Here is a 25,086-nt window from a genome sequence, read left to right as displayed (position 1 = left end):
TCCGGGCCTGGCTCCCTGTAATTCCCGTGGCAGTCACTCATGGTGCTGCACTGTGGGTGTACAATAATGATGCTGTTGTTCCCTGTGGAATACCACCTCAGGTCCACGGTGCTATTTACAATTCCGGCTTCCTCCCGATGACTTAGCTCCCGAGACTTAGTTCAGTATTGACGTTTGTCTGTGAGGAAGCTGGAGAAAATTGTATTTTTGCCCGATTGGATGTTATCCAGATTTGCAAAGTACTTTCTTTTCCTACAGTGCTTCCTTAATCTGTGTAGTTTTAAAACGTGCAGTCCAGCATATGTGGAAAAAGATGCTTAATGATTTGCCATGCCTGATGTCTCTGAGTTAAAGCATGAGGTTGAAAGTAATGACACAGCTGGGGAAAGAAAGGCCGAATAAACAGGAATAACTGCAAATGAGTAATGAATTTAGCAGAAGTGCTGTGGGAGGTAATCATAGCTAAGTGGGAGTTTTGGCAGAGAGCTTCAAAATAATTGTTTATGCAAAAGTTTAGACTGTGTTTTAAAGGAGGGAGGTTATTCCTTTTCTTCTGGAGGACCTTTGCCTTATGTCATGGTGGAAATACGTACTCCAGGACTCTGTTATCAGCCCGGGTTTCCTGTCCCTTCTCAAGAGCAGAAAGCAGGAGCAGCTGGCAGCGGATAACTCGTCTTTTTTTGGAATACATTTGAATTGGTCCACATGCTTTTGTGGAAATATTTTTCAGTCATTAGCAGAATATCCCAGACATTCCAAATCATTGGAAGCTCAGCCTCTTTGCTGAGTTAGTACTGCAGAGATTTGCAAGAACTGAGTCAAGGAAAGAGTGGCTGGCTGATGAGCCACCACCATGCAGCGTTAAATATACTGGTGGTCTCTCCTGAATCCTTTCTCTTCTGGCTTCAAAATTCCTGCTGTTGTTTTTTATTCTGATGAATCTGAAAAATTTCTGCCTCATAGCATAGCCTTTTAAATCTTTCCTGGTCAGATTCCAGTTCAGCAAGATGTAAGCAAATGTTTTAAATCAATGAGTTATCATGCCTTTAACATATTAACCTCCTTAAGACACAACATACAAGATCAAGTATTTTTGAGGAATACTTGCATCCCCTGGATTTATCCACGTAAGGATAACCTTTAGAGAGAACACTAATGAGGAAAAAGATGATAATGAGGAGAAAACTCTGAAAAACTGAAGCTTTCTTTTAAAACAGTCAGGAGGGAAATAGCAGAATGGCTTATACCACTAAGGGAAATCTTCTTATTGTCATCTAGATGACAAAGACTATACAAAATTTTAATTTTCTCACTTGACATTTTTTTTTATGGTTTGGATGATTATTCCCTCTTCTACATTCATGAAGGAACAGGGGTTTTCTTTTGCCTCCCCATCTGTTTGCTAGGACAACGCATTGCAGTGGTTGGAGAATGAGCTGAGAAATTCCATAAAACTTGAGTTGTCTTAGGAGCAAGTTAATATGTGCAACTATTGTGTTTTTACTTACAGCAGAGAGATTGCTTACTGTGATTTAAAATGCTTTTTACCGTTGGCTTTGTACATGCATGTGAAGCAAAACCATGGAGATCTCTCATACAGATGCCATCACTGTGTAGTGTCTATCATGTTATTAAATTAGTTACCAGTTGTGCAGTGAAAAGAACTGTTGTGAAATACCTTCTTCTGTCATATTATGCTCCTCATATGCCTGACATCTTCCCCGCCCCCTCCCCCCCCACCCTCTTAACGGTTTCTTTTATGAAACCCACCAGGACTGAATGACAAACAACAAAATCGTGACAAGTTTTATGCTTCTGCCCTGGAAGCAATCAAGGAATGCAGGAAGGAGTAGTCTGAACAATATAGAAAAGGAGCATGTAGTTTGTGCACAGGAGTATCTGTTTCATTTCAGCAATATTTTTTTTAATCAGAGAGGTGTGCAGTCTGATCTGTATCAGTCGTAGCACTGGAAATACTTCCAGTTTGCAAGAGTGCTGGAAGAGTCAGCAGACCTCAGGTTTAACACTTTGCCCAAACGTACCGTTTGCCCTTTTCAGCCGCTAACCACTGAAGAGCAGGTCACGTTTCCTAGCCTGCTTTCTGTTAGGACTAGTTTATTTTCTTACAAATTCATGGCAGGGGTCAGGCCAATTTCATCAGTGAGTTGTTAAAGTCAGTTTTTCTTGCTCTTCCACTTACCTTCCAGAATGTTTTACTGAATAGGCAAACTGTAGCATCACACCACTTCCAAGGAGAAGGGAATCGTTTCTGTAGTCTGCTCTTTCTCCTCCACTTCTAGCATTTGCGGTAGATTCTTGAGGAGGAATGTTCTTTTGGAGTAAAAGAATAAAGTTTGCCTGGAGGTGGAAGCATGGAGATGGAGGAGCTTTTCAGAACAAAGAACTGCCTGTGCTTCTTATTTCTCAGAAACCTGTGAGGATTGTAAAACTAGCTGGTTCCGTACTGAGAGACAGGGAGTGCACGGCAGAACCGTGGGGGGGGTAATGGGGTGTCGCTACCTTAAAACATGGTGATTTGCAGGCGAGTTGGACTGAGGAAGGTCCTGGAGTACTTCAGCCTGGAACATGTACAGTATAAGAGCCCGTTGGATGGGAAGGCAGTCATTATTATTATTTTTTCTTTGTTTATGGCTTCTAGGTTTCTTTGCAGTTTCTCTTTCTGAAAATAACACACACCCAATTATTTTTTTTTTTTGTTGGGGATTTTTGGCTGGGGCAGGGGAGGAGGTAGGGTTGGAATGTTGTAGAGTGAGCCCAGTTCACTTAGCCGTACAATCATTGCACAGTAACTTGGTAAAAATTATACGTTTCTTGCTATGTTTTTTTCCATTTTTTATCTGGATTTTTGAGAAGCTTTCTCTGTTTCATCCCAGTTTACTCTTGACTCATTTCTGCAGAGTCTACCGGTTTGTGCAGGAAGCTTGGCTCCGAAGGCACATGTACATGCAGACACATGCTGCTCTACAGTTTTAGCCTGCAGTAGCAGAACGTGATGAATGACAAATCGAAAAGCAGAACTTCTCTGCAGAAGGGGTGTGGGGACCTGCTAGAGTTTTAAATAGCGGTATTGATCAGGCATAGGGCATCCTTAACCGCAGCAGACAACACGGAAGCAATTGGTCTCTCTCTTTCCTTCCATTGTTCCCATTCTTCTAGGGGTGATGATTGTCTTTAATACTGACCTTTTATCTCCTCTGTGTCCTCATCATCTATGAGATGCTTTGGATATATATTCTTTTTTTCTTTCTCTTTGCCCAGAAATCAGTTCTACCAGATCTGTAGGTTGATCTCCTTGTGTCATCCATGTTGATCACTTATGGTCTGTGTTCATACCATATGTACAGGCACATATACATAGGATGTGACACTTGGGGGATAGTGTCACGCATCAGTTCTTTTTACTGCCGTCCTTCACAACGTTTGGATAGCCTCCAAAACTGATCCAGGCTGTGCTCCAGCATCATCAAAACCCAAGACGGTCCTGCCCTGTGTCCTGGCAGACCCCAAGTTCATTTAACAGCTGCCTAAAGGCAGCCCATAGGGCGAGGCGGGCGGTAGGCTAAGACCAGATGTTGCGCTTTACTGAGCTGTACTTCATTTCTCTGGAAACAGAATGTTAAGAATTGAGCCAGAGTGGAGTTAACGCGGCTCCGGAGTCCGTGCTGGGGCTGGGAAGCGATTGACTGCAGAGAAATGTTTAACAAGTACGAGCTCCTGCGGTTAAATGAGGATAAGCGTCTGGAGCACGTGGGTTCTGTTCACAGCTCTGCTGCTGGCCGCTGCCGAGCAAACAGCTCGCGGAGTCAGCTGCCCGCCTGCCTCAGCTGCATCTTGCACACGGCTTGCAAAGTTATTAATCTTTCCCCTTCACAAAGAACTCGCCTTGATCCATTTATAGAACAGACTGTATGAAAAAATTCTGATTACTCATTTCTTTATCAAATTACTTTTTGTGAATTAGATGGACTTCATCAATGCACAGCCAGGGATGTCAGCGAACTGAACTCCACAGCTGCAAAACAGATAATAGCCCTCATTGCTGAAAGTGATATTTCCTGTTAAGACTGCACATTTTGAAGGGAGCAGGTCTGGTGGGATGTTATCACTTCCTATGCTATAAATAGACCAGATGAGTATCACTTTCAATCTCAAAGGAATAGGCTTCTAATTTCTTGAGGGAAGTAACAGTATCTCTGGCAGGATTCTCAGGGAGTTTTGCACTCGCTGATGATGTCTCCTCACACTCAAGATTTGTCTTGCTTGTTAATGAATGAGCATGCTTGTTGCAGCACATAGATATTTAGAGAGCTATGAATAGCTTTGGAGGCACGATACTGCCGCAAAGTTGGGAGAAGTCCTTGCTGCTTTAGATTGCTAGGTGGGCAGAAAAGGAAAGCGAGAAACAACGTGGCAGACCATAGGCTGAATGTTAACCAGCAGGGTTTGCGAGGAGCGGAGCTACCACCTTATTCATAGATTTCCTTCCATGTTGGAAGTAAGGATGATTCAGCAAATGGGGTTGCTTGAGGACGGAGGTCTAGAGGTGACCTCTCAAGAGCTGCACGCTTCTCCCTCGTGGCGCAGCTTGCACGTGCTACATCCTCCGTATTTCTGAGCCTTGCTGCTGCTGTTGTAAGCTAGTACAGCAGGTCCAGGTAACTGAATATGCTGGCTCAGTTGCTCATTTTCACAAGCTTAGAAAAAAGTCAAATAATCTTCTGTGTTCAGCATTTTGTTTGTCAGATTGTGTGAGCTGAGAAGCTGAATGTGTAAATGGAAATAACAAAGCTGCGAATTCGGTTGACATTGGGCTTGAATGAGAATGCTTCCTGTTGTGGTTTTTTGTTTGTTGTTTTTTTTTAAATACTAGGAAAATGAAATCCCAGCCCCTGATCCCACTCAGATTTAGAGATAAAACCATAAAGAAAGCAGGCAGCTAATACATGATGTTGTTGTTGTGCCTCCACCATGTGTGAGGGTTAGAGAACCTTGTCAGGATCCACAAAGAGAAGGTTTTGGGGAAAGACCATCCCCCAGTTTGAAATGGCAAGCAGGGTACGCCCAAAGAAGTTCCTTCTCTATGGCATGTGCATAAGGGTGCTGTGGAGTGTCTGATCATATAGCACCTGCTGAGCCATGCATTTGATTTTAAATAACAGTTGGGACCATGAGTGGATGCTGTGTCAGAATTCAACTGTTCTTGGAGCATCCAAAAGAAGAAGCTGGAATTTCGGGGCTGCTACTGTTTTGAGTATGAAGGAGAGTTGGAGACCATCTGAGGGGAGATGTGTAACTACAGAACAAGGAGGAAAAGAGAAATAGAAGGTAGCAGAGAGCTGGGCTTCAGGGACTGACTTGATTATTTCTGCCTGGCTTATCAAGCATATTGGTTATTCCAGTTACTAATTGCTCAGTCGAAGGAAATGCATCTGCTACATTGGCCAGTGTAGGTGCAAGTAAAAGGCATTGAAAAAATTCTTTGCATTCTGATTTATCGGTTTTCAGACTTTGGTCCATGGATAAATAATAGTGTACAAGGTAGCTTTAAGTGATCCGCAGCCAGTCTTTGGAGCAGTGCTGCACACTAAGTCATTCAGTATTTTATTACAAACATTTCAAGGTTAAAGGCTTTTGAGGATGGCAAGCAGTGTGCCAAGCACTGCTACTCAAGTGGATGAGGGGAAAGCTGAACTAGTTGGAGGAGACCAGGGAGTTGGAGCAGTCCACTTTGATCCCCAAGAACAGGCATTCCTGTATCCTGAAGCAAAAATCACTCTGTGTTTCTGCTGCAACTGGATTTCCTGGCCCAGAGTTACTTCTTCACACAGCTCTGTCTCGTTCTGGTTTTTCACTGCTTGCTAAATGTAGTTATCTGTACAGAGGCACGTAGGCATGTAATTCGTTCTCCTGGGAGGACCCATTTTCCCCTCACTGCCAGACTACAGTAATTTTCCATCCATTTTGCTTCCTAAAAGCTACACTTTTCTCTCTCCTTCATCAATTGCCTCACTAACATGGCTACCATTTCCTCTTTTGTTTTCTTTATTTTTCCTTTTTTTATTTTTTTTTTTTTTCAATTAGGTGAGACAAGTGTTTGGGCAGTGGGCTTTAACGGCATCATCCAGACACGGGTACAAAACACAGTGACGAGGGAGAGAAATAATCACCGCACTAAAATGCTTAATGTTTTGGTTTGATCATTGGCATCCCACCGTTGCATTTCAACTAACAAGAGTTTTCCATCTTTGACCCTACGTGCTTCAACAGTTCGTTCAGGTTTTGCCACGCGCTGTCATAATCACTAACAACTGCTTGGGTTTGAAGGTAATTGTGTTTATTTTCTGGTTCATGCTTCAGGAAAAATTAAAACTTGATGCTGAGAGGGAAAAACTAGAGAGGCTTCAGGAGCTTTACTCCGAGCAGAAGACGCAGCTTGATAATTGCCCTGAGTCCATGAGGGAACAATTACAGCAGCAGCTGAAGAGGGTCAGTAGCAAGTTTCAAGATTGCACTATTTTTTTTTGTTTTGTTTTGGAGTTAAGTGTAACATATTCTGTTTCAAGTATCCAGCGTCTGAACATATTTGCAATTCCTAATCACGAGGGTTATGGGTTTTTGTGGAATGCCTGTAATGTCCACAGTGGCATAGAGTGCAAATGGGCGGATTGGAAATCATTTTGTGTTGAATGTTTTTAAAGCTTTGGGCTACTTGCCTGTAACTAGCCCCTTAGGCTTGCTGGGTGGTGTGAAAGCTGTTGTGACATTTAGATGGTGGAGCATCGCAAAGATGGGAACTGAGCTTTAGTCAGTGGGATCAGCCATTTGAGCAGCATTTTCCTGCCGCTGTTGTCTGGTCCTGTTGCGTACTCCTCCTTTGCAGTGCTGTAAATGGCTGTCTCAGGGAAGCCGTGGATAATTTCTTTTTTTTCAGTGTACAACATAGCTGTTAGCCTGAACTGTGCTTCAAAAATTCATTTTGAAGATGATAATACTTATTAAAGCAGCTTTATTTTTTCCTACATTTTCAACAGTTGCACATCGGTATAATAGCCTTTGCATAAAGCCTAATTGCATTTTGATTTTATTTTGTGTTATTTGTAACCAAAAATGCTACAGTATTGCCTGTGAAGGTACAGTTACTTTCTGTGGAAAGATTTTAGCATTCATTAATCCTAAGTGGGTTCTACAGCACATATAACTAGAGCTTTTTTTGAGAGGGGAATAATTTTAAAAGCATCAGTATGGCAAACTCAAGAGGCCATCTGAAAGTCAAACTTGATTTTTTTAATGGTTTGGGGTTTTTTTCTGGCTTGAGCGTTTCTATCAGAAATAAGGGCTGTAACAGCAGTGACCAAAAAGGGTTTTTCTGCTTTGTAGGCAAAAATCCTTAGGTTATGGTTTATTTGCAGAATTCTATTTTGTTTTTTCAAAGAGCAAAAAGTAAAAAAGTCCATCTTTGGAGATAAAGATGCTAAATTCTTCTGTAGTAAATGAGAGGTTTGCTGGTTTTGAGACGCTTAAGGCTTATTGTAAGTTACCTTTAAAACAACCAAAGAAAAGGTAGTATTATATAATATCTTATACATATTAAAAGAAAAGGCAGCCTCTCCTATGCAGTCACATACTTGAAGTTATTAATTCATGAGAAGTCGCGGTGTTGTTGCTGTGGGATGGCAGTAAAACCTTTTTTACTATGGACCACCAAGAGGCTTCTGGAAAGCTGGTTAAATTTTTGTAAATTTTTTTTTTTTCTTCCTTCCAAGTTGGTTTAAATAGCTATTTTAGATTTGCAGGTGGGACAATCCTTGAAACGCGGGGTTCGGTTAAATGTCCAGTTAGCCCTATTGCACGTTATTCCAGGCCAACTGTACGGAAAGTTGCCTGTGGTCGAAGCAGTAGCAGTTATCACTGAGTTAGCTCATGGTAGCGCTCAAACAGGTGTGGGGCATGACAGCAGTTACAGAATTACTGTAAGTATCATACCCAAAAGAGAGAAAATACCTTCTTCCCACAAAATAAGCCCGGTACAGGATTAAATATCAGAGTGCAGCAGGTGATGTGCTGCTTTACTGCCCACGCGGAAGGTGTGAAGGTGGTGAATTCCCTTCTTGCTTCATCTCTGGGACTTCAGTAACTTCATAACCTGCGCCCAGAGGAGCAGGCAGCCAGTTTCTCAGGATCACCTGGCTGCAGCGTGGTCCGGAGTTGGGGTTGGGGTTGGCAGTGGGTACCTGGCACACTCTGCATGCTTCCCGGTGTCCGTAATGCATACACGCTCTCCCCGTTGGGCAGGTAGGACGCTTCCATCAGAGACCGGTGAAACCTGAGGGCTTGTGGAAGGCACTGAGGGAAAGGGTCGATCTTCCTGATGGCTTATTTAATGTTAATTGGTATGCTTCATCCTTCACTGTTAGTATGAAGGCACCAACGCTTATTTGTTCTCGTGTGTCTGGGTTTGTAGAGAGATGCATAAATGGGGAATGAGAATATAAGCCTGGATACCTGAAAAGGTCTGAAAAAACAGTGTCTGTTGCTGGGAAATACCTTACTCTTCAGGTAAAATTCTCCGAATTTTTACAGATTTGGGCCCATGGAGCTCCCACCACATCCTGAAATAAGGGCCAGGTTCCCTCCCAGTGAATTTTCTCCAGTGCCATTACTGAAGTAATAGAGACGCAGGAGAAATTTTATGGTTTGGAAATCCAAGATGGAAATGTTGTGTCTGTTATTTGTTAATAATTATAAATTACAATGTTTGGATGTCAACTGTTTTAATAAAAGGGAGAGAGTACATTTGCTGCTTGGCTCAGGAGGCCATTATCTACAGCGAGAACAGTTCTCCTCCCACAAATCCTGCGCTGCCGAGGAGGATCCCTGTGAAGGTTGTGGCAAGGACTGTGGGGACACATCTCGGAGCCAGATCTCATGGCCCTGCTGCTGTGTCTGGGCTGCTCAGGGTCTCGGTCCCCATGTACCTGCATGGCTGCTGCTCTCACTGCAGTGTGCTTGCAGCCACTGGTAGAGCTAAGCTACTGCCGCTTACCCTTTGGCGGGTCTTTAATTAGAAAATGGCCTTGGTTTCAAATTAGGTATGTTTATTTTTCCCCAGTGGACACAGTGGTGTGGAATGTGGGTAAATTCTCGTTCCATAGCACGTTTCACAAACCGTACAGCGCGTTGTGAGCTCAGCTGGCTACCAATTGCCTTTCTGGCTATTGGTTGCCTTCTCTGAAGTCTGTTCTTTTGCCTCAGTCGCAATTAATGTGGTCTGAAATAGGCTGAATTTGCTGACTTTCATGGCCCAGGCAAAGCCCTGCTGTTTGTTTTGAATGCTGAAGGTGGCTGACTGGTTTGCATGAAGTGTTTCTGTATCGCAGGTAACCGCGTTCTTGTAATTTTTAGCCTGCACCTTTGCCTTTGACCTCTTTACTGTCTGCTGCAAGTGAAAGGCTCATCCTTGGAGAATATTGGGAAGATGCTGGTATTTCATATAGCAACTTGGATTCTTCAGTTTCTGCATCCCATGTCTTTCCCTGGTACATTGAGGCTGGTTTTGAACGACTTTATAGAGACTTACCTGCTTCTCCCAGTCACTGACCTTTGCCTCAGGTCAAAATAAGAAAAGGAGTAAGTTTGCATTCCCCTAGAATGACAAATTGCTTACAGGATGTAGGTTTTCTTGCTTACCAATTTATGCACGATGTGCCTGTTTTAGAGATCCTTAGCGTTTAATAATACTGAGATTAGTAAAAACACCCTTTTCTTCAGAACTGTGGAACTTGTAAGTAGGAATTGGTATTATGAATACACAGATGTTGCAGGAGAAAGATTAGCATTCAGTCCTTGTGCTGAAAGGCACCATCAGTTGTATCTTGTCATCCCTCAGCGGAAGGCAGGCATGCTCTTACTTCTTGAGCCTTTTCTGCAGCATTCAACCTCTTTTTCCTGCCAACACCTGCTGCTGGCCCAGGGGAATGTGTAAAAGTGGGCTGATAAGCTTTTCTGAAGTAAGGCATCTGCTGGCTAGGGTGGATGACTAGAGTCCTTAATTCTGTGTTTGTGCAGGGAGCAGTTGCCACCTCCAGTCCGGTGGTCCACGGTCAGCTGCTGGCTGAGCCACGTCATGGTTGGGCATCGCTGCTGAGGTGATGGCAACGTGCTGGTTGCAGCTCCAGTGTCTTTGGTCCGGTCTGACTGTACGTTTGCTTAATAAAACCGGTGCTGGTACTTGGGCTAGACCTGAAGAAATTCCAACTGCAGTTCAGACTCCTCCGTTTGAGTGTGTATTCCCATAGTTCGTTAATGCGGTGCTACAGGGACGATACCTTCTCTCCTTTTGGGTTGGTCAGCAGATGCTGTCCCAGTTTGGCATCTCACAACCACACCAAATGGGTTCAGGTTTTGGTGGTGTCACAGCTTGGCTACAGCAGAGCGATCTGCCCAGCCAGGGTGTGCTCGGTGCTTAGGAAGCTCCAGCTTGCTCCAAACACTGTGAAACAGCTTCCTCCCCATGGAGAAAGCAACATAAAAATAATGATTAGCCCTATTTGCTCTCCGATTATGACGGTAGGTCATTAAAAGCATCGATTTCTGTTTGAATATGTTGTATGAAATACCATTTTAGACTGATTTTTGTGTGTGTTTGTATCTCTACTCTGGTGTCAGTGAAAGCATAATTGCTTTTTTTTATCCCCCCCCTCCTTTTATTCTATTTAAGGATGCTGATCTTTTGGACATAGAAAGCAAACACTTTGAAGATTTGGAATTTCAGCAGCTTGAACACGAAAGCAGGTTAGATGAGGAGAAAGAAAATCTGACACAACAGCTCCTGCATGAAGTAGCTGAATATCAGCGCAGCATTGTCAGTAGAAAGGTAAAACCACCAACACGCGATTCATTTGTCCTTTGTTGTTGAGCATAAAATAGATGAAATGGATCTACAGCCTGCCCCATCTGTAAGAAGTAATGCAACTTTCCTCTTTGAAAAAGCTTTTGAGGAAGAGCAAAGATGATGGCCCAGTCACATCTCACAAAGATCGAATCATGCACTTCTCCAGAAGGAAACAAATCAATGAAATTCCGCGTCCTCGTTGTATATTTGCATATGAAAATTAAATCCTTTAATTTTGCTACAGAAAGTACCAAGATGTTGTTTTTTCTTCTTTAAGAAAGGAGATTTGTACGCTCTGGAGAAAAGTATAGTTATTTTGTGCTTGTAATTGATGTTGATATGAAACGATCCTGTTAAAATAATAACAGAGCACCAAATTAATAAAATCCCTTAATTTTTAAAATCTGTTCTAAAGGTTCTGTCTTATCCAATTAAATACCAGTTTTTCAGAGATCAGAAGTTGCATCTCTACACCAGTTCTGTTCAGTACATGGATGCTAATCACCATATCATCAAAGAACATGTGCAATTGTTCTTTTACTTTGTCTCTTAAACAAATTGTCTCTTTACTGTCTAAATCTCATTTAATTATCTGGTTCTAAGCAGTGAGCCGTCTTGTAAAAACTTCCTTTTCCTACTGCTTCACTCGTGTGAATGGGTGAACTCTCATGAATAGGATCATTGTTGCAGGTTGTCTTGTGCTATGAAAATAAAACATGTAAATTGTGATTATTTTCTTTTTGTATTAGGAAAAGATTTCTGCTCTCAAAAAACAAGCCAATCATATTGTCCAACAAGCACAAAGAGAACAAGATCATTTTGTAAAAGAGAAAAACAACTTAATAATGATGCTGCAAAGGGTAAGTATTTTATTGTCTTTCAGATAGCTTTAGTGTGCGATAGAAGAGCATTTCACAGAATAAAAGAACGTAGAGCACAAGTAAAGCACCAGTTTTGCAGAAGCTAGCAAGTAAGTGATAACGTGATAGGCATTGTTTGTATCTTAAAAGCTTTTTTTTTTTTTTAAAAAAAAAGAGATCGTTTGTAATTAATCAGATTTCCTAAGAGAAAATGCTAGTGGTATTTGGTAATCGAGAGGGTTTTAGAGGTGTCCCCCTTCCAGAGGACTTAACCAGAGGCACCCAGCCGGGTGCTGAGGCTCGAAGCCCATGCTCCCTGTGTGGCTGCTGGAACTGTGCAGAGAGGGCTCAGATTTTTGGCTTCTGGTGGCCCATACTAGCCCAGGAGATGAGCTACTGAACATAAGCTAACGTCTGGTTAATAAGCAGCTGGCGTGAACCCTTCGCATCCACTTCATGTTTTGCTTTTAATCATGAGAGAAATCATAGTTAACTCACTAAGCTGAACCAGCATCTTCAAAATGCTGCAGTAATACCTACTTGGTTTTGGCTGTTAATATTTATTAAATAAAATCTTTCACTGGCTTTTCATTCTGTACCCCCATTTTCTTTTGTTCAGTTCTGCTGTAAAGGGATGAAGTCGAAGCACTGCTGTGCAGTTTCTAGCCTTCTACCCCAGCATGTTTCTTTACACGGTTAAGAAAATGGCTAGCATTTATTTTCACTACCTGACTGTTTTGTTGTTTAATATAAAAAGTCTGTTTTTAACAGGAAAAAGAGAATCTCTGTAATCTGGAAAAGAAATATTCCGCACTTTCTGGAGGAAAGGGATTTCCTGTCAGTCCCAATAGTCTAAAAGAGGTAAGGAGATTCACTGCTTTCGACTTTGCCGTAAGTAACTTTTAATGACAATTCATACAAAAGCACTTTAGTGAGGTCCTATTCATACGGGGTTTTTTGAGATGTGATGAAATTACTTTGTAAAGCTATTCATGAAAGTCCAAATGCATGGGTGAGCAAAAATAGCTTCTCTGACATTTTCCCAGATGTGACTGGTATAGCCTTAATCTCTCGCTCTGGAAAAAGGAACGTTTTAATGTGTGTGTGTCTAATTTTCTCAAAATAGACAATTAAACTTCATTGAAGGGAAGAAGAATGAGGTCCAGGAATAACTCTGTTCAAGTACAAATATAGTTCGGTCTTATTTTTGCACTGTAGATTTTATCATTGCATCCCCACCCTTTAAGGCTCTGCAGTAAAGCATGACAAGTGTACATGTTGATTTTTTTTTTTTAAAAAAAAACAACATTGAATTGAAGACTTCACAATATTGTGGTCGTAAGATACCTATTGAGCTACTTATTTCACTGTTTTGAATAGCTAGAGTAAGCAGAAAATCTAGCATTTAAAATACACCGACAGGCATCTATGGCTGCTTCATTAACTTCTGCTTAGGAGGTCTGATGGACTTGCTAGATCTGCTTATATCGAAGCCCTGAACAAGGACTGCTGCATCTAATGGTGTGGGAAGCTGGGCTTTTGAAGACTAAAGCAACCACGTGTCCTTGCAGCACCGGGGAAATGAGATTTTGCTTAATTGGCCCCCCAGTTCCTGATGCCCCACATGCCAGCGGGGTTGAGCACCCATCCTCACCGTGAGCCGTGTTGCAGTTGCTTAGGCTTTCAGTGTCCTAGGCTGCGTTCTGACCTGGACATCTGACCTCCCACCAAGATATCTGGCCAGTCTAAGCTTCATTTTTTCATCTTGAGATGGATCTGTTTAATTCGCTCTCTAGAGAGTGGGTGCTGTCACTGATTTTTGTCTTTGTATCCGTGTAATGGTTTGCTTAATCACAGATGTTTCAAAATGCAACTACATTAAGTGAGCCTGACACTTTTTTTTTTTTATTGAAATGGATTATTCAGCGGTGTCATTCTGTTTGCTGCAGCGAAGTCAGGACTTCCTTCATGGCAAAGGAGAGATGGAGCAGCATGGGTTACCTGTTTCATGCTCCGTGTCCCCATAGGTTCTGTCCTATAGAAGAAATGCCTTTCCTTGCCAGATGTTATGTTCGTCTCAGTCCAGTTTAATTTTTCTCCGACTGTTCCGGCACCTTTAAAAACCAGGCACCAAATGGTACCCAGGCTTAAGCAGGCCGCCTGCACGCAGAAGTTAATTTCACCCTGCGGTCGCTCACGTATCAGTCGCGTCTGCAGTCCAGCATTTCCCAGCCCCCCTTCACAGAGCACACACTTCTAACTCGCTTCCATCCATCGTGAAGCTCACTCCCTGCATGCACAGTAACAGCGTGACGTGACCTCACATCAAGAGGCAAGATGCTTACCCCAGTACTTAATTAAGTGAGGAAAATCAATGCCTAAAAAAAATTCAGTGTTGACAAAATGACTTGGATGCCTAACCTGACTTGAAACCATTTATTTAGTTTAATAAGAATAAGGGCATGAGCTCGTGCACAGCACAGTCATTAGTTATTTGCTTTTTTTTTTTTTTTTTTAACCCCATGGTGAATCCCCACTGGGGTGTTGAGTCTGAACTGGATGTTTTCCATGTAATGGTGAAAGTGCTTTTATCCTCTATTGAATATAGACGTGGCAAGTTTCAGTTACTGATACACTGCCACTACAAGATGCTTAAGCAAGCTTTTTGTTTGTTCATACTGGAATCTATTTTACTGTAGTATGGCCACATGTTTCAAGAGGTAAATTTTAGTGTCTTACTCAGTCTCCTAATCATTTAATAGTTCATCAAATAATATCAGTTAAGGTTTGCCTACTATTTCTAGAGTGCTGTGTTTGCAGTGTGATACTTAATTTTCCATTACTGTGTATCTGCTTGAAATAACTGATAAAATGCATAGAAAATTATGCTAATAGATAGTAGAGTTGGTATATTTTTCAATGTGCCGTCTATGATCATGGTTAAATTCATGCTTTTTTAAAAAGAAGAAATACTATAGCCATCTGTGGCTTCTTTTACTGAATTGCTGAAGTATACATACTGGCATGTCTGCATGCTGGAATGTAATAGAAACCCAGCCCCTTCGAACCTTCTTAATTTAAAAGCAGCTTAGCATCTTGATTTAAAAAATAAGCATATTTCTATCTCATTTTTATGACATTGCTTCAACAGTGATTTATTCTTCCTTTTGCATAGTTTTGTTTTCTATGGATAAGAAGTTAGGGCATTAGACTTTTTACAGTCTGGCATCCTATACACCATGGATTAGAATCTGTATTTTAGTTTTTAAACCACATTTGTTCAGTTAACGCCAAAACCATGCAGTAATTATGGTCTGCCATTATATCTCAAATCTGCCTGCATGAATCTTCTCTGCAGGCAGAAGCGCACTGATGTCCGTGCCCTTCCTCAGACCGTAACATCCTGTATGATTGTTTAATAATAATAATAATAATTAAAAAGGCAAATTATAATAGATATGGGGCTAACACTAACGGCATCTTACCTGATCTCCTGGTAACACCTAAAAATTAAAAACAACTTCCAGAAAATGCTGATGGAAGGTGTCGTGTCTGCATAATTTATAGAGTAGCAATGGCTTGTAAGTTCTTCCCAGTTCTGATAGTCATGTGGTTTACTCAAACTAGCTTAACAGTTAGGCAAGCAATAAATTGGAGTAAGTTACTTTATTTAAACATGGCGGGGGGGGGAAGAAGAAAAAAAAAAAAGATGGGTGAATAAGATTTGTTCTTCCTTTTCCCCAATCTGCTTTCCCGAGCAAGCACCACATAATTTCTAAAGGGTATTTACATTTTAGTAAAGTCTTTTGGTCACTTAATGTACATTTGCTTTTTGATTAAACAAACGAAGAAAATTTTTGGAATCCAAATATTCAATATTTGAAAAAGCTTGATGATAATTTTATTTATGATGAAGTATTTCAATGATAACATATTTGGCTGTATCACTCTAAACTAACTTTCATCGTACTGGATACATTAATACTCTTGCACGTCTTTTGGCTTTTGCTCCTTTTAACTCTGAATTCCTCCTTTTAGGGCTATATCAGTGTAAGTGAAATTAGTGAGCTGTATGGCAATTCCACGAATATATCCCCTTCCACTCAGCCCCCCACAGATGCTGAAGCAGTTGCCACTGAGCCTACCACGGCTGTGCTGACGAGCCAGCCACAAAATAAAGAGGTTTGTTTGAGAGACATTTCCCTTTGTTTGCACTGTTCTTTTCATGGCTGCCTTTTTTTTTTTTTTTATCATTGTTTTTTTTCTTTTCATAATTCAACCTGTAACAAATGGACCCTAAGGCAAGCTGCTGCCTGCCAGTTACTGAGTCAGGTAACAGTTTAATAGTAGAGCTGGAGGATGGCTCCAGCTGTAAAGTGTCTTTGATGATGTAGGTGGGACTTTGAAGGCTAAAAAACCCGAATGCTTATGACCCAAGCAGCAATTAGTGATAATCTTTGCCTGTTAAACACTGCAGTGTAATGCACCTTTGGTGAAGGGTCTGCGGACATGATTAATGATGACTTGATCAGTGGTGCTTAGGTGTTCATTTCATGTGTTCTGTAGCTGCTCTTTTGGGTTTTTTTTCCTGTGAAGTGGTAGAAATGTGTCTTGATTATTTGTGGGAGATGGGTAGCTTCTACTTATCTTAGCTATTCCACGGAGTCTGTCCAGTCTGTCTTCTAGCTTATTCTCTCTTTTTCTCATTGTTTGTGATGTTTTTTACCTTTGGTGGTGACCATAGCAAGTTTTGAATAAATCCCCTTTTAAAGGAATGTAATAACTTTATGAATGTAATGCCTTTGTGTTGCAATAAGGCAGCAACTGGTTTAGAGTTTGGTGTTTCTGTGCTGCTTCTGGTAGTTCTATATGCCTTGAGAGTTGCAATACAACACGTCTCCTTTCCTGCTAAATGCTCCAACAAACACAGTGCTAAAACTGCAGCTTGTATGTGCCATATCTTTTGAGCAATTCCAAAAAGAAAACTCTGTGTGTAATTTCTCTTTTTTCTATAAAGCTAAGATCACCTCTCTGTTCTGGATTTGTGTTTCCTCACTCTCTTTCTCCTCGCTCTATTGCTCAACTTCCATCAGTCCATTGGCCTGAGGTCATGGCTACTCATGTAGATCCTATTCCTTTAACTGATACACCTCCACCTCTGCCAGCTAAGAAACACCGCAGACAACAACAGGTAACAGATTCAAAGCTGATCAGTTGGGATTATTTTGGTTGGTTGGTTTTGTTATGGTGGCCATGAAGTTGATCTGTGTGTGAAGTTTTTAGAGTGATAGGATAGATCATAAGTTGATTGTGCTGGCAGAAAGTTGCACTTAAAGGCACTGCTACTTAAAAAGCAACACAATGTATTTATTGAATGTTACTGAACCAAATTTCTCCTCATATAAACAGTCCAGAGGCAAATACTAATACTTAGGAGCCTTTGTAACTGCTAGAAGATTTGCAGCGATAAAGTACAAGTGGCTACATTTGAAATCCTAAATGAATTTTGCATATACATTTGAACAATGCCTCTCAAAAGCTGTATTGGTTTTAAGCCACCAATTCATTACAGTAACTTGTAAATAAATGCTTTCCTTTGTAATTGGGTTCCACTTGTACGCCAGACTAGAGTTTTATAAAAAAAATACAAGGTACAAGGACATGTACACAAAATGTGCACATGCATTTAAGGTGCTTTCTTAATCAGCATGATTTTAATGTGATCTTTGTAGAAATCCTTGAAAGCACTGGGAAGCAGGAGGTACTCTGTATTTTAGATTTCGTTCTTTCCAGTGAAGTTCCCAGCTTACCACCTGCAGTATATGCCATGTAGAGCATAACTGACCAAGTAGGTCAATTCATTTTGTCAAAACTGTAACAAATTACATTTGAAGCATTTCAGAAATCTGGAAGAGCGCAAGAAGCAGCACAGGGAATGCATGTACATGAGCGATACTTTACCTCGCAAGAAAACGACTCCATCTGTATCACCGCACTTCAACAGCTCTACGCTTGGGCGAAGTGTCGCATCTAAAGTACGTAGTTGCATGTTACTAACAGCTTTCCAGTCTCTATACAAAAACCTGTATGATGTTAGAGGTGAGGATGGGTAGCACTGTCAGCTATGTGTAATCCCGCAAATTCAGATCTGAAATTGGCTGTGAAAGGACTTCAGGTTTATTGACATATGGGAATATATATATATATCTCTATATATCTGTGAAGCCCTCTGCACTTCCAGCCTTTATTCTGACCTCTGGAAATGCTGGGCTGTAGTACATGAATCATAAATGCACGATTATTCTTTCAAGGACTTTATTTTCAAGCTAGTTTAAATCGGTTCTAGAGACACAACAGGTTGGTTTCCTTCCTACCTAAGACCTCTAAATGGTAAGGATAAGGTTGTGTATGAAGTGAAAATAACTCTGTTGGTGATGTGGTACATCAGCAAACAGCAGGGGGGTGGAGGTACTACTTTGAGAACATCTTGGCCTAACAGAGGCTGCACACAACAGAAACAGCCATGGCTGACTGATCTGACGTGATGCTAATACCCATGACGAAGCGAGTTTATTTTACCATTAGTCGCTGATACAAAAAACCGTCTTGAAGCGTAGTTTTAAGCATGTATTTACAAAATTTCCGCAGGGGCACTTACCATTAGGACAGAGCAACAGCTGTGGCAGCGTACTTCCTCACTGCCTGGCAACCATGACCAAAGAGTCGGAGTCAAGAAGAATGCACAAAGGTAAGACCTTTTTATTTGGTTCATTTCTGGTCAAAGTCAGTGTTCAGTTTTGCAGGAACTAAGCCTGAAACCAGTGTTGCTGTAATCAACAGGGCTGTAAAATAAAAGTTCCCTTCTTGGTGAAAAAAGCAAGCTTTAAATGTAATTTTCAGATGCTGGCAAAATAAGATATTAAGTTTATGAGGTAGGTGCACATGTAGTTTTGAAGCATGTGGTCACCAAATATAATCCAGTAAACAAGAAAAGCATATTAAAAAATACACACTGGGTTAACTGGGTAATTTCTGTGAGTGATTTTGGGGCAATATATTATGCATTGCTTTCTTTTTTTATTCCTTTTTAAAATCTTTTCATGTTGTAATCTTAAAAACTGTTTTTCATGGGCATATGTTTTTGCCTGGACAAAGATACCTTTTGAGAATCTGTAGCTGCGGTATTTTAAGTGGTTTTAAATATTTGGGCTACAAAATAGGAAAGGTGTGTTCTATCGTGGCTAGATAGCTGCATTTTTGTAATAGGGACACGGCAATTCTGGATGCAAAAGAAAGTTACATCTTTGAAACGTGGTGTTGTAGGCTATGGGATTCGGTGTCTGTTGTTTGTCAGCTTGAGTCCATACACATAATTTCTGCTTTATCGAGATGCATTATTCATGTGTCCTGTCTTCAGATGGAGTTGCTCTTCAGTGCCATCTGTCAGTTTATTTGCTTTCCAGCATCTGCATCATTGTTATCAGTAGAAGTGCCAGAGGCCCTTCCGCAGGGCTGCGCTAAGCCCGAGCTGAGGTGGGCTCCATCCTGCTGCCCTGGGACTTCCAGCGCTTCCAGCTGGGAAAGGTCAGAGAGGGCGGCTGAGGTCAGCCACACGCACCGAGGTGGCTCAACACAAAGACAGAGCTCGCTGAGGAGGGATCGTGACTTACTACATTTGCTTTATAAAGCTGATCCTGTTGGGATTTGTTGGTTTTGAGCCTCAGATCTGCGGCGAGCCTTCCACAAGCCTGCCATGTCTGGCTAACTTACCTTGAAGTATTTCAGATGCCATACAAAAGGAACTTCGTGCTCGGCTTGGAAAGCTGCTTGGATGTAGTGCGTGTGCAAGGGCGGAGTGGCTTGCGAGTACGTTCAGGCCTTGTGCCGTTGTGCAGAAAACACTTTGTTTCAGCTTGAAAATCAGTTAAGGATGTTTTGACTAAACTTTGACAAGAGGTCAAGTGTTTAAAATTAGAAATATTTCTGCAAAATGGTTGCAAAAGGGAATTTGTGTGTGACCTAAAGCACAATTACGAAGTGTTACCAAACCTAACACAGGCAAAGATAAGAGTTTTAAAAATAAATCAACCAGTTTTAACACTTATTTTTTTTCTCACCATGCAACGAAGATCATTTTAAGAGTAGTGTCAGATTTCTTGTCCTAAGGGTGAGAAAGAAAGAAAGCTCACAAACCAAAACTGAACAGTGGCCTGACGAAGAAGAGAGGTAGGAGAGTGTGAGAGAGATGTATTCATTAAGGCACTTGGCACAGCACTTGTCATATGTCATGAGGAATCGTGTGCTATACTGCCTGCCGTGCGAGTTGACCGTTATTGTTTGAAAGAGCTGGTTTGAATGGAAATGCTAACTTACGAAGAGAGTCTTAAGGGATTAATTTCTACTGGGAAAGAGGACGGTTCTACATGTCCTTTTCTGAAGCATCAGCTCTGCCGAAGGGAAATAATACTGCTGACAGGTGCTTTGCTTGAACCGTCACAGGATTTGCACAGTAGGAGACAGAGTCAAACCACAAAGGATACAGGAATGCAGGGATTGTTTGTGGCTTGACTGCCTCTCCTAGTAGTTAACGAAGGGTTGTCTGACGTGAAGCTCCCTGAATTTATGGCTGTTGGAGGAGCTTCAGGGGTATAACTGCTTTCTCTTGCTCTGAAGTGTCGTGTTCCTAGGTTGGGGAACGCTCCTTTGTCTTGTCAACACTACAAAAATTTGTCAAGGGCTCTTTCTGCGCTGCACTGCAGAACTCGGCAAGGATGGAGACATCCGAGTCAGGTGGCTAGAGTCAGATCCTGGGGTATTTCTATCCAGCTCTACAGAAGGGCCAGAGCAACAGGCTTCAGGCACCTTTCATTCAGCCTTATAGCCGCAGCCTTAGTGAATGTCGTCGTATGAGCAGGGAAGGGACCGAGTTCCACTCGGTGTGATTTCTGGTTTCCCCTAGCACCTCCTACCCCCATGCAGCACGCGGAGGAAACCCAAGCTTTTCTTCAAAGTCATGAGTAAAGAAAGTTCGTTTCTGTGGGACAGTGAGATTTGGGAAATGTTTTGAACATGACGTAGTATTTAAACGTACCACCCAGTACAAGTGAAATGGAATACTATTGTCAATTAAAATTCTGAAACCTTATGTGACTTCCACTAAAATCAGTGGGGCTTCAGTCTGTGTAACTAAGACTGATTTCAGCAGGCATCTTTAAGTACATCATTGAGAACCAAGCCAAAACCAAGGCATATGTCATGTCAGTGGACATCCTTGGGGATGATCTTTTTTTCCATCGCTCTGTGATAAATGTTTATTATATAATAAATACACTTATTTCTTACAAAAAACATTCTTGAGGTAGATCAGGTTTACCTTCTTGGACCTAAGCGAGTATTTTGGAGAGGTAAGATTTTCTACCAAAGGAGTGGAACTCTGCAAATGTATAGATAATGGCTTATACTGAAAAATATGCTCTTGCTTCGTTTCCTGCTCCAAAAATTAGTTGTTCACTTAAAATAGGTGATGTATAGATAAAAAGTGTTCTGGACTTGTCAAGTGTACTGAGCCACTGCTTGCTTTCCTTGCGTTTCTTTTCCCACTTGGCAGGTTTTTCACTCCACCAGTTTTCTGTGTTCGAGGTGATGTATTGCAAATGGTGCGGGGGTCTGGGGTTTACATACACCTGCACCAAGCGCGGTGATGCTGGATGTAGCCCAGCTCAGTGGCAAGCTAGGGTCTCACATGATAAACGTCACTTCATCTACGCACTTCGGAGCGCTGGCTGTCATGCACTGTCCCACAGACTGCTACGCAAAAAGGATGATGCGCTCCTGAAGCGGTGTTAGTAGCTTGCTGCGTTCATTAGGGCTTAAAAACATTGAGCAAACTTCCAGACCAGATGTTTCAGCGTGTATGTATAGATGTGAGAACAAGTACGTTCAGTGGTGCCTGGAGGAAGTGGCAGCTCACGTAGTTTAAAGATAATACCTGACAATTATCACTAAACTACTAATGGTCTAAAATGAGTTTTCTCTAATAAGCTTTTTCCAGCTTTTCTTCTTGCAGTCCAAGAAGGTAAATGTAAAAATTTGAGATGAAAAAGTTGAAGATTCAGTCAGGAAATGAAGAACAGGCACTTGAGTTTGAACATGGATTTCAATCTCATTTTTTTTGTGCAGGAGCAAGTAATGTCTGGATTCAGTAGGAAAATTTTCATAGATTTTGAAGTACTAAACAGTCTTTATTCCAGGATTACCAAAACTGTGTTTAGTCAGTCATGTAGTTCAAGAATTGTTCTTGAAATAAACAGTCAGTCAGTAAGCATAGCCTGAGTTAAGAACAACTTATAAAATGTTTAAGAGGATGCGTCTTCGATATAAATCATTAATGAAAAAAGCTATTTCTTAGCAGCCGTTCATGAAGTCTTTTTGAAGGACTGTATAAATTCACCTCCCGTGCACATGCCTTTGCAAGCAAACCATGTGCAAAAAACCCAAAAGAATGAAGAAGCTGCTATTTGGCACAGTCTAGAGATGTGAAACTGCACCCCAGAACCTCCCGGTGGGGTGCTGGGGACCAAAAACCTGCACAAGGAGAGGCAGGAGCGAGGAGCGGGGGGTTGTCAGCTCAGTCCCTGTGAGAGCAGGATGGAATCCAGAAGGGAAGAGGGAATGCTTAAGATGTAGGACCAGACACAGCACTGAGAGCAAACTGTTGGGACAGAGAAGTTGGGTACCAGCAAGATGATTATTTGTATTCTTTCTAAGATCTACAGAAAAAACAATATACTGAAGACAAGGTATATATATATGTACAAATGATAAGCTTTTCAAAGCAGTTTGCTTTATTTTTTCTTTATTTTTTATATTCTTTCTCTTATCAAACTCAGGAAAAGCCAGAAAAGGTATGAAAACATCCCTTTACCTGGCTGTATCTATCACTGTCATGTTCTGGCAAATGTACCGGTTGCATCAGCACTGTCAAGTATTTCCCAAAATCTTGGACAAATTTTAAATAATTGCTAAATAATGATAGCACTTCAAAAATTCTTTTTTTCACGCTGTCAAATAACCTGTCACAACAAAACTTCTGATTAATGCTAATATCTGCAGAGCTACAGCTTTGTGCAGGCCTAATTTTTTGCTTCTTTGCTTATAGCCGCACAAGTAGAACAGAAAATACAGAAATTTTTGCAGATCTGTGGGTGACAATGACAAGGTAGACAGATGTGGGCTTCCTACCTTGGCATGTTTCCATACAAAAAGTGTCTCTTGTCATGTTAATGTCGATCTTTGGGAAGGGGGGAAAAAAACCCAAAAAAACAACACAACAACAACAACAAAAAACAACCCCAAAACATACTGTGATCTGAAATACTGAGGGTTTTTTTAACATACTTGACAGTGCCGCTTTCAGTAACAGCTTTCAGCTATAGTTCTGACCTCACCATAATCTTGTGGTGGTATATCTGGTTTTTCTGATTCTGCAATAACTCCTTTGGAATATATATAGAGATATCTTTTTAATGATACGGCTTTATGGATATTTGCAATATTTTACTCAACAGTATGGCTGTTAACAACTGTTTTACTACAGAAAATGCAAGCAACGCAACAAGAAACATTTTAGCTTTTGTATCAGCTTAGACTTGGCTGATACAAGTCTTGGCTTGTGGGAAACTTGTAGTGGAGTGCTGGGTCTTACAAGGAGTCCGATTTTTTTTAAGTGCATGTTCTGTAAATAGGCACCTGAGCAGCTAAAAATTCCTAAGCAACAGATTGTGCCTGCGCAGTGTCCGTGGGGCTGGTGGCGAGGCTGCTCCGTGTCGGGATGCAGCTGATCCTGAGCTTTGAACTGCCTGTTGCTTATGGCATGAGGAGAACAAGAGAATGTCGAGTTCTGCTCTGTTCATGTGAGTGCGTCTCATTTTGCCATCTAACGGATGTGTATTTCTTGCAGTGTTTAGTTACGTTTGCATGATTATGTAAATGTAACTGATAATATGCTTTAGGTGAAAATGGGTTCTTTATTTTCATGGAACGTTGACTTTCCTTTAGGAGAGTATTTGTAATATTGCTGTGTTTCTCTGTGCCTTTTAGATGAGTTGATTTTTCAGTGAAATATAAGAGGTGGAGTTGAGACTTCTGAGCAGGCAAGGTGTTTGCCAAGGGCTCAATAGAAAAACATGCATTTAAATAAAGTTCTTTCAGTAATTTGCTTTTTTTTGTTTGTTTTTTTTTCTCTCTCTTTCCATAATGAATAATTGATAACGATTTCACAGGAGCAATTAGTCATTCCAAAGGTTCGAGTATGAAAGGTAATTGCTTATCCGCAGTAACAGCAGCATTTGCCATAGCAACGGGAATAAACCAAACCGCACATGTGAATCAGTAACACCTGTGTTGTGTGACGCTATTACCTGTGACTGCCGGGGTGGATTTGTGTCCCTTTTGTCTCATTTACTAATCGGTGGAATTGAACTTTTATTGAAACTTAGTGTTCTTTCAAATGGCAATTAAAGTCCTATTAGTTCCTTGGAAACCAGCTTTAATTGTCTACCAGAAACCTTTGTATAGTACAGAGGGAAGCGAGGTGGGAGGAGGAAACATATGTACCTTGGAAATGCTTGTAGGGCATGATTACCTTAATAATAGGCTTTATTTATTCTGCTTCAGTCACGCTTTTCAGATACCTTTTGGAGAATATTCTGGCCTTTCCAAGGTAGAGCTGTGGTTGTTGGCTCCCTGAACTGGGACTCTCCCCACTCCAGCATGGCACAAAGTACCAGGCAGTAACCTCGTATGTGCAGCTAGATGATAAGAATAAGGCAGGAAGATATTCCCACTTTAAGCATGTTTCCCCTAACATCAGTGTCTTAATGGTGTCTAGTAAAAAATTTTTATCTTGACTTTGCAGCAATTTGTCCGGTTGTCTGCATTTTTCCTATGTCTGTTTACCTTAAATGTGCGGGATGTCTGTGGCTGCCTTCCCGTATGGATGGGAGGTTTCTGTGTAGTCTAACAGCCCTTCCTAATCTCCCAGCTCTGCCGCCAGCTCAGATTTTGGGTCAGGAATGTGCAGAGAGAGTATTGTAAACGCCAGTGAGTATCAGCACTGTAAGAAGGTCTCGCTTCTCGCATTCATTGAAGGAAAGGACGAGCAGGCCACTTGCATTTGTAATCACATAGATTAAACAAACCGTAAAAGGGCGCTGTAAAATAACTTCAGCAGCTGAAACGACAACTGTCATTATACTCTCCTCTTCATCAGGCAAGCTCAACAACCTCTGGAAGCCTGTGTAAATACTGCTGCAT

General features: G+C 41.3%; 1 protein-coding gene across 1 annotated transcript in view; it reads left to right on the top strand.

Annotated features, from left to right (window-relative positions):
* The window catches only part of PHLDB2 (pleckstrin homology like domain family B member 2), a 70,253-nt gene that overhangs the window by 31,234 nt on the left and 13,933 nt on the right, over window positions 1-25,086 (top strand). Inside the window, 7 exon segments of the mRNA XM_037378185.1 lie at window positions 6,379-6,507; window positions 10,739-10,894; window positions 11,662-11,772; window positions 12,544-12,633; window positions 15,811-15,954; window positions 17,667-17,807; window positions 18,421-18,520. Of these exon segments, the coding sequence (XP_037234082.1) occupies window positions 6,379-6,507; window positions 10,739-10,894; window positions 11,662-11,772; window positions 12,544-12,633; window positions 15,811-15,954; window positions 17,667-17,807; window positions 18,421-18,520 (871 nt within the window).

The sequence above is a fragment of the Falco rusticolus genome, chromosome 2 (assembly GCF_015220075.1).
Source record: "Falco rusticolus isolate bFalRus1 chromosome 2, bFalRus1.pri, whole genome shotgun sequence".
In the NCBI taxonomy this organism is placed as follows: Eukaryota; Metazoa; Chordata; class Aves; order Falconiformes; family Falconidae; genus Falco; species Falco rusticolus.
The sequence above is the reverse complement of the archived record's forward strand: the minus strand, read 5'-3'. Positions and strand labels throughout refer to the sequence as shown.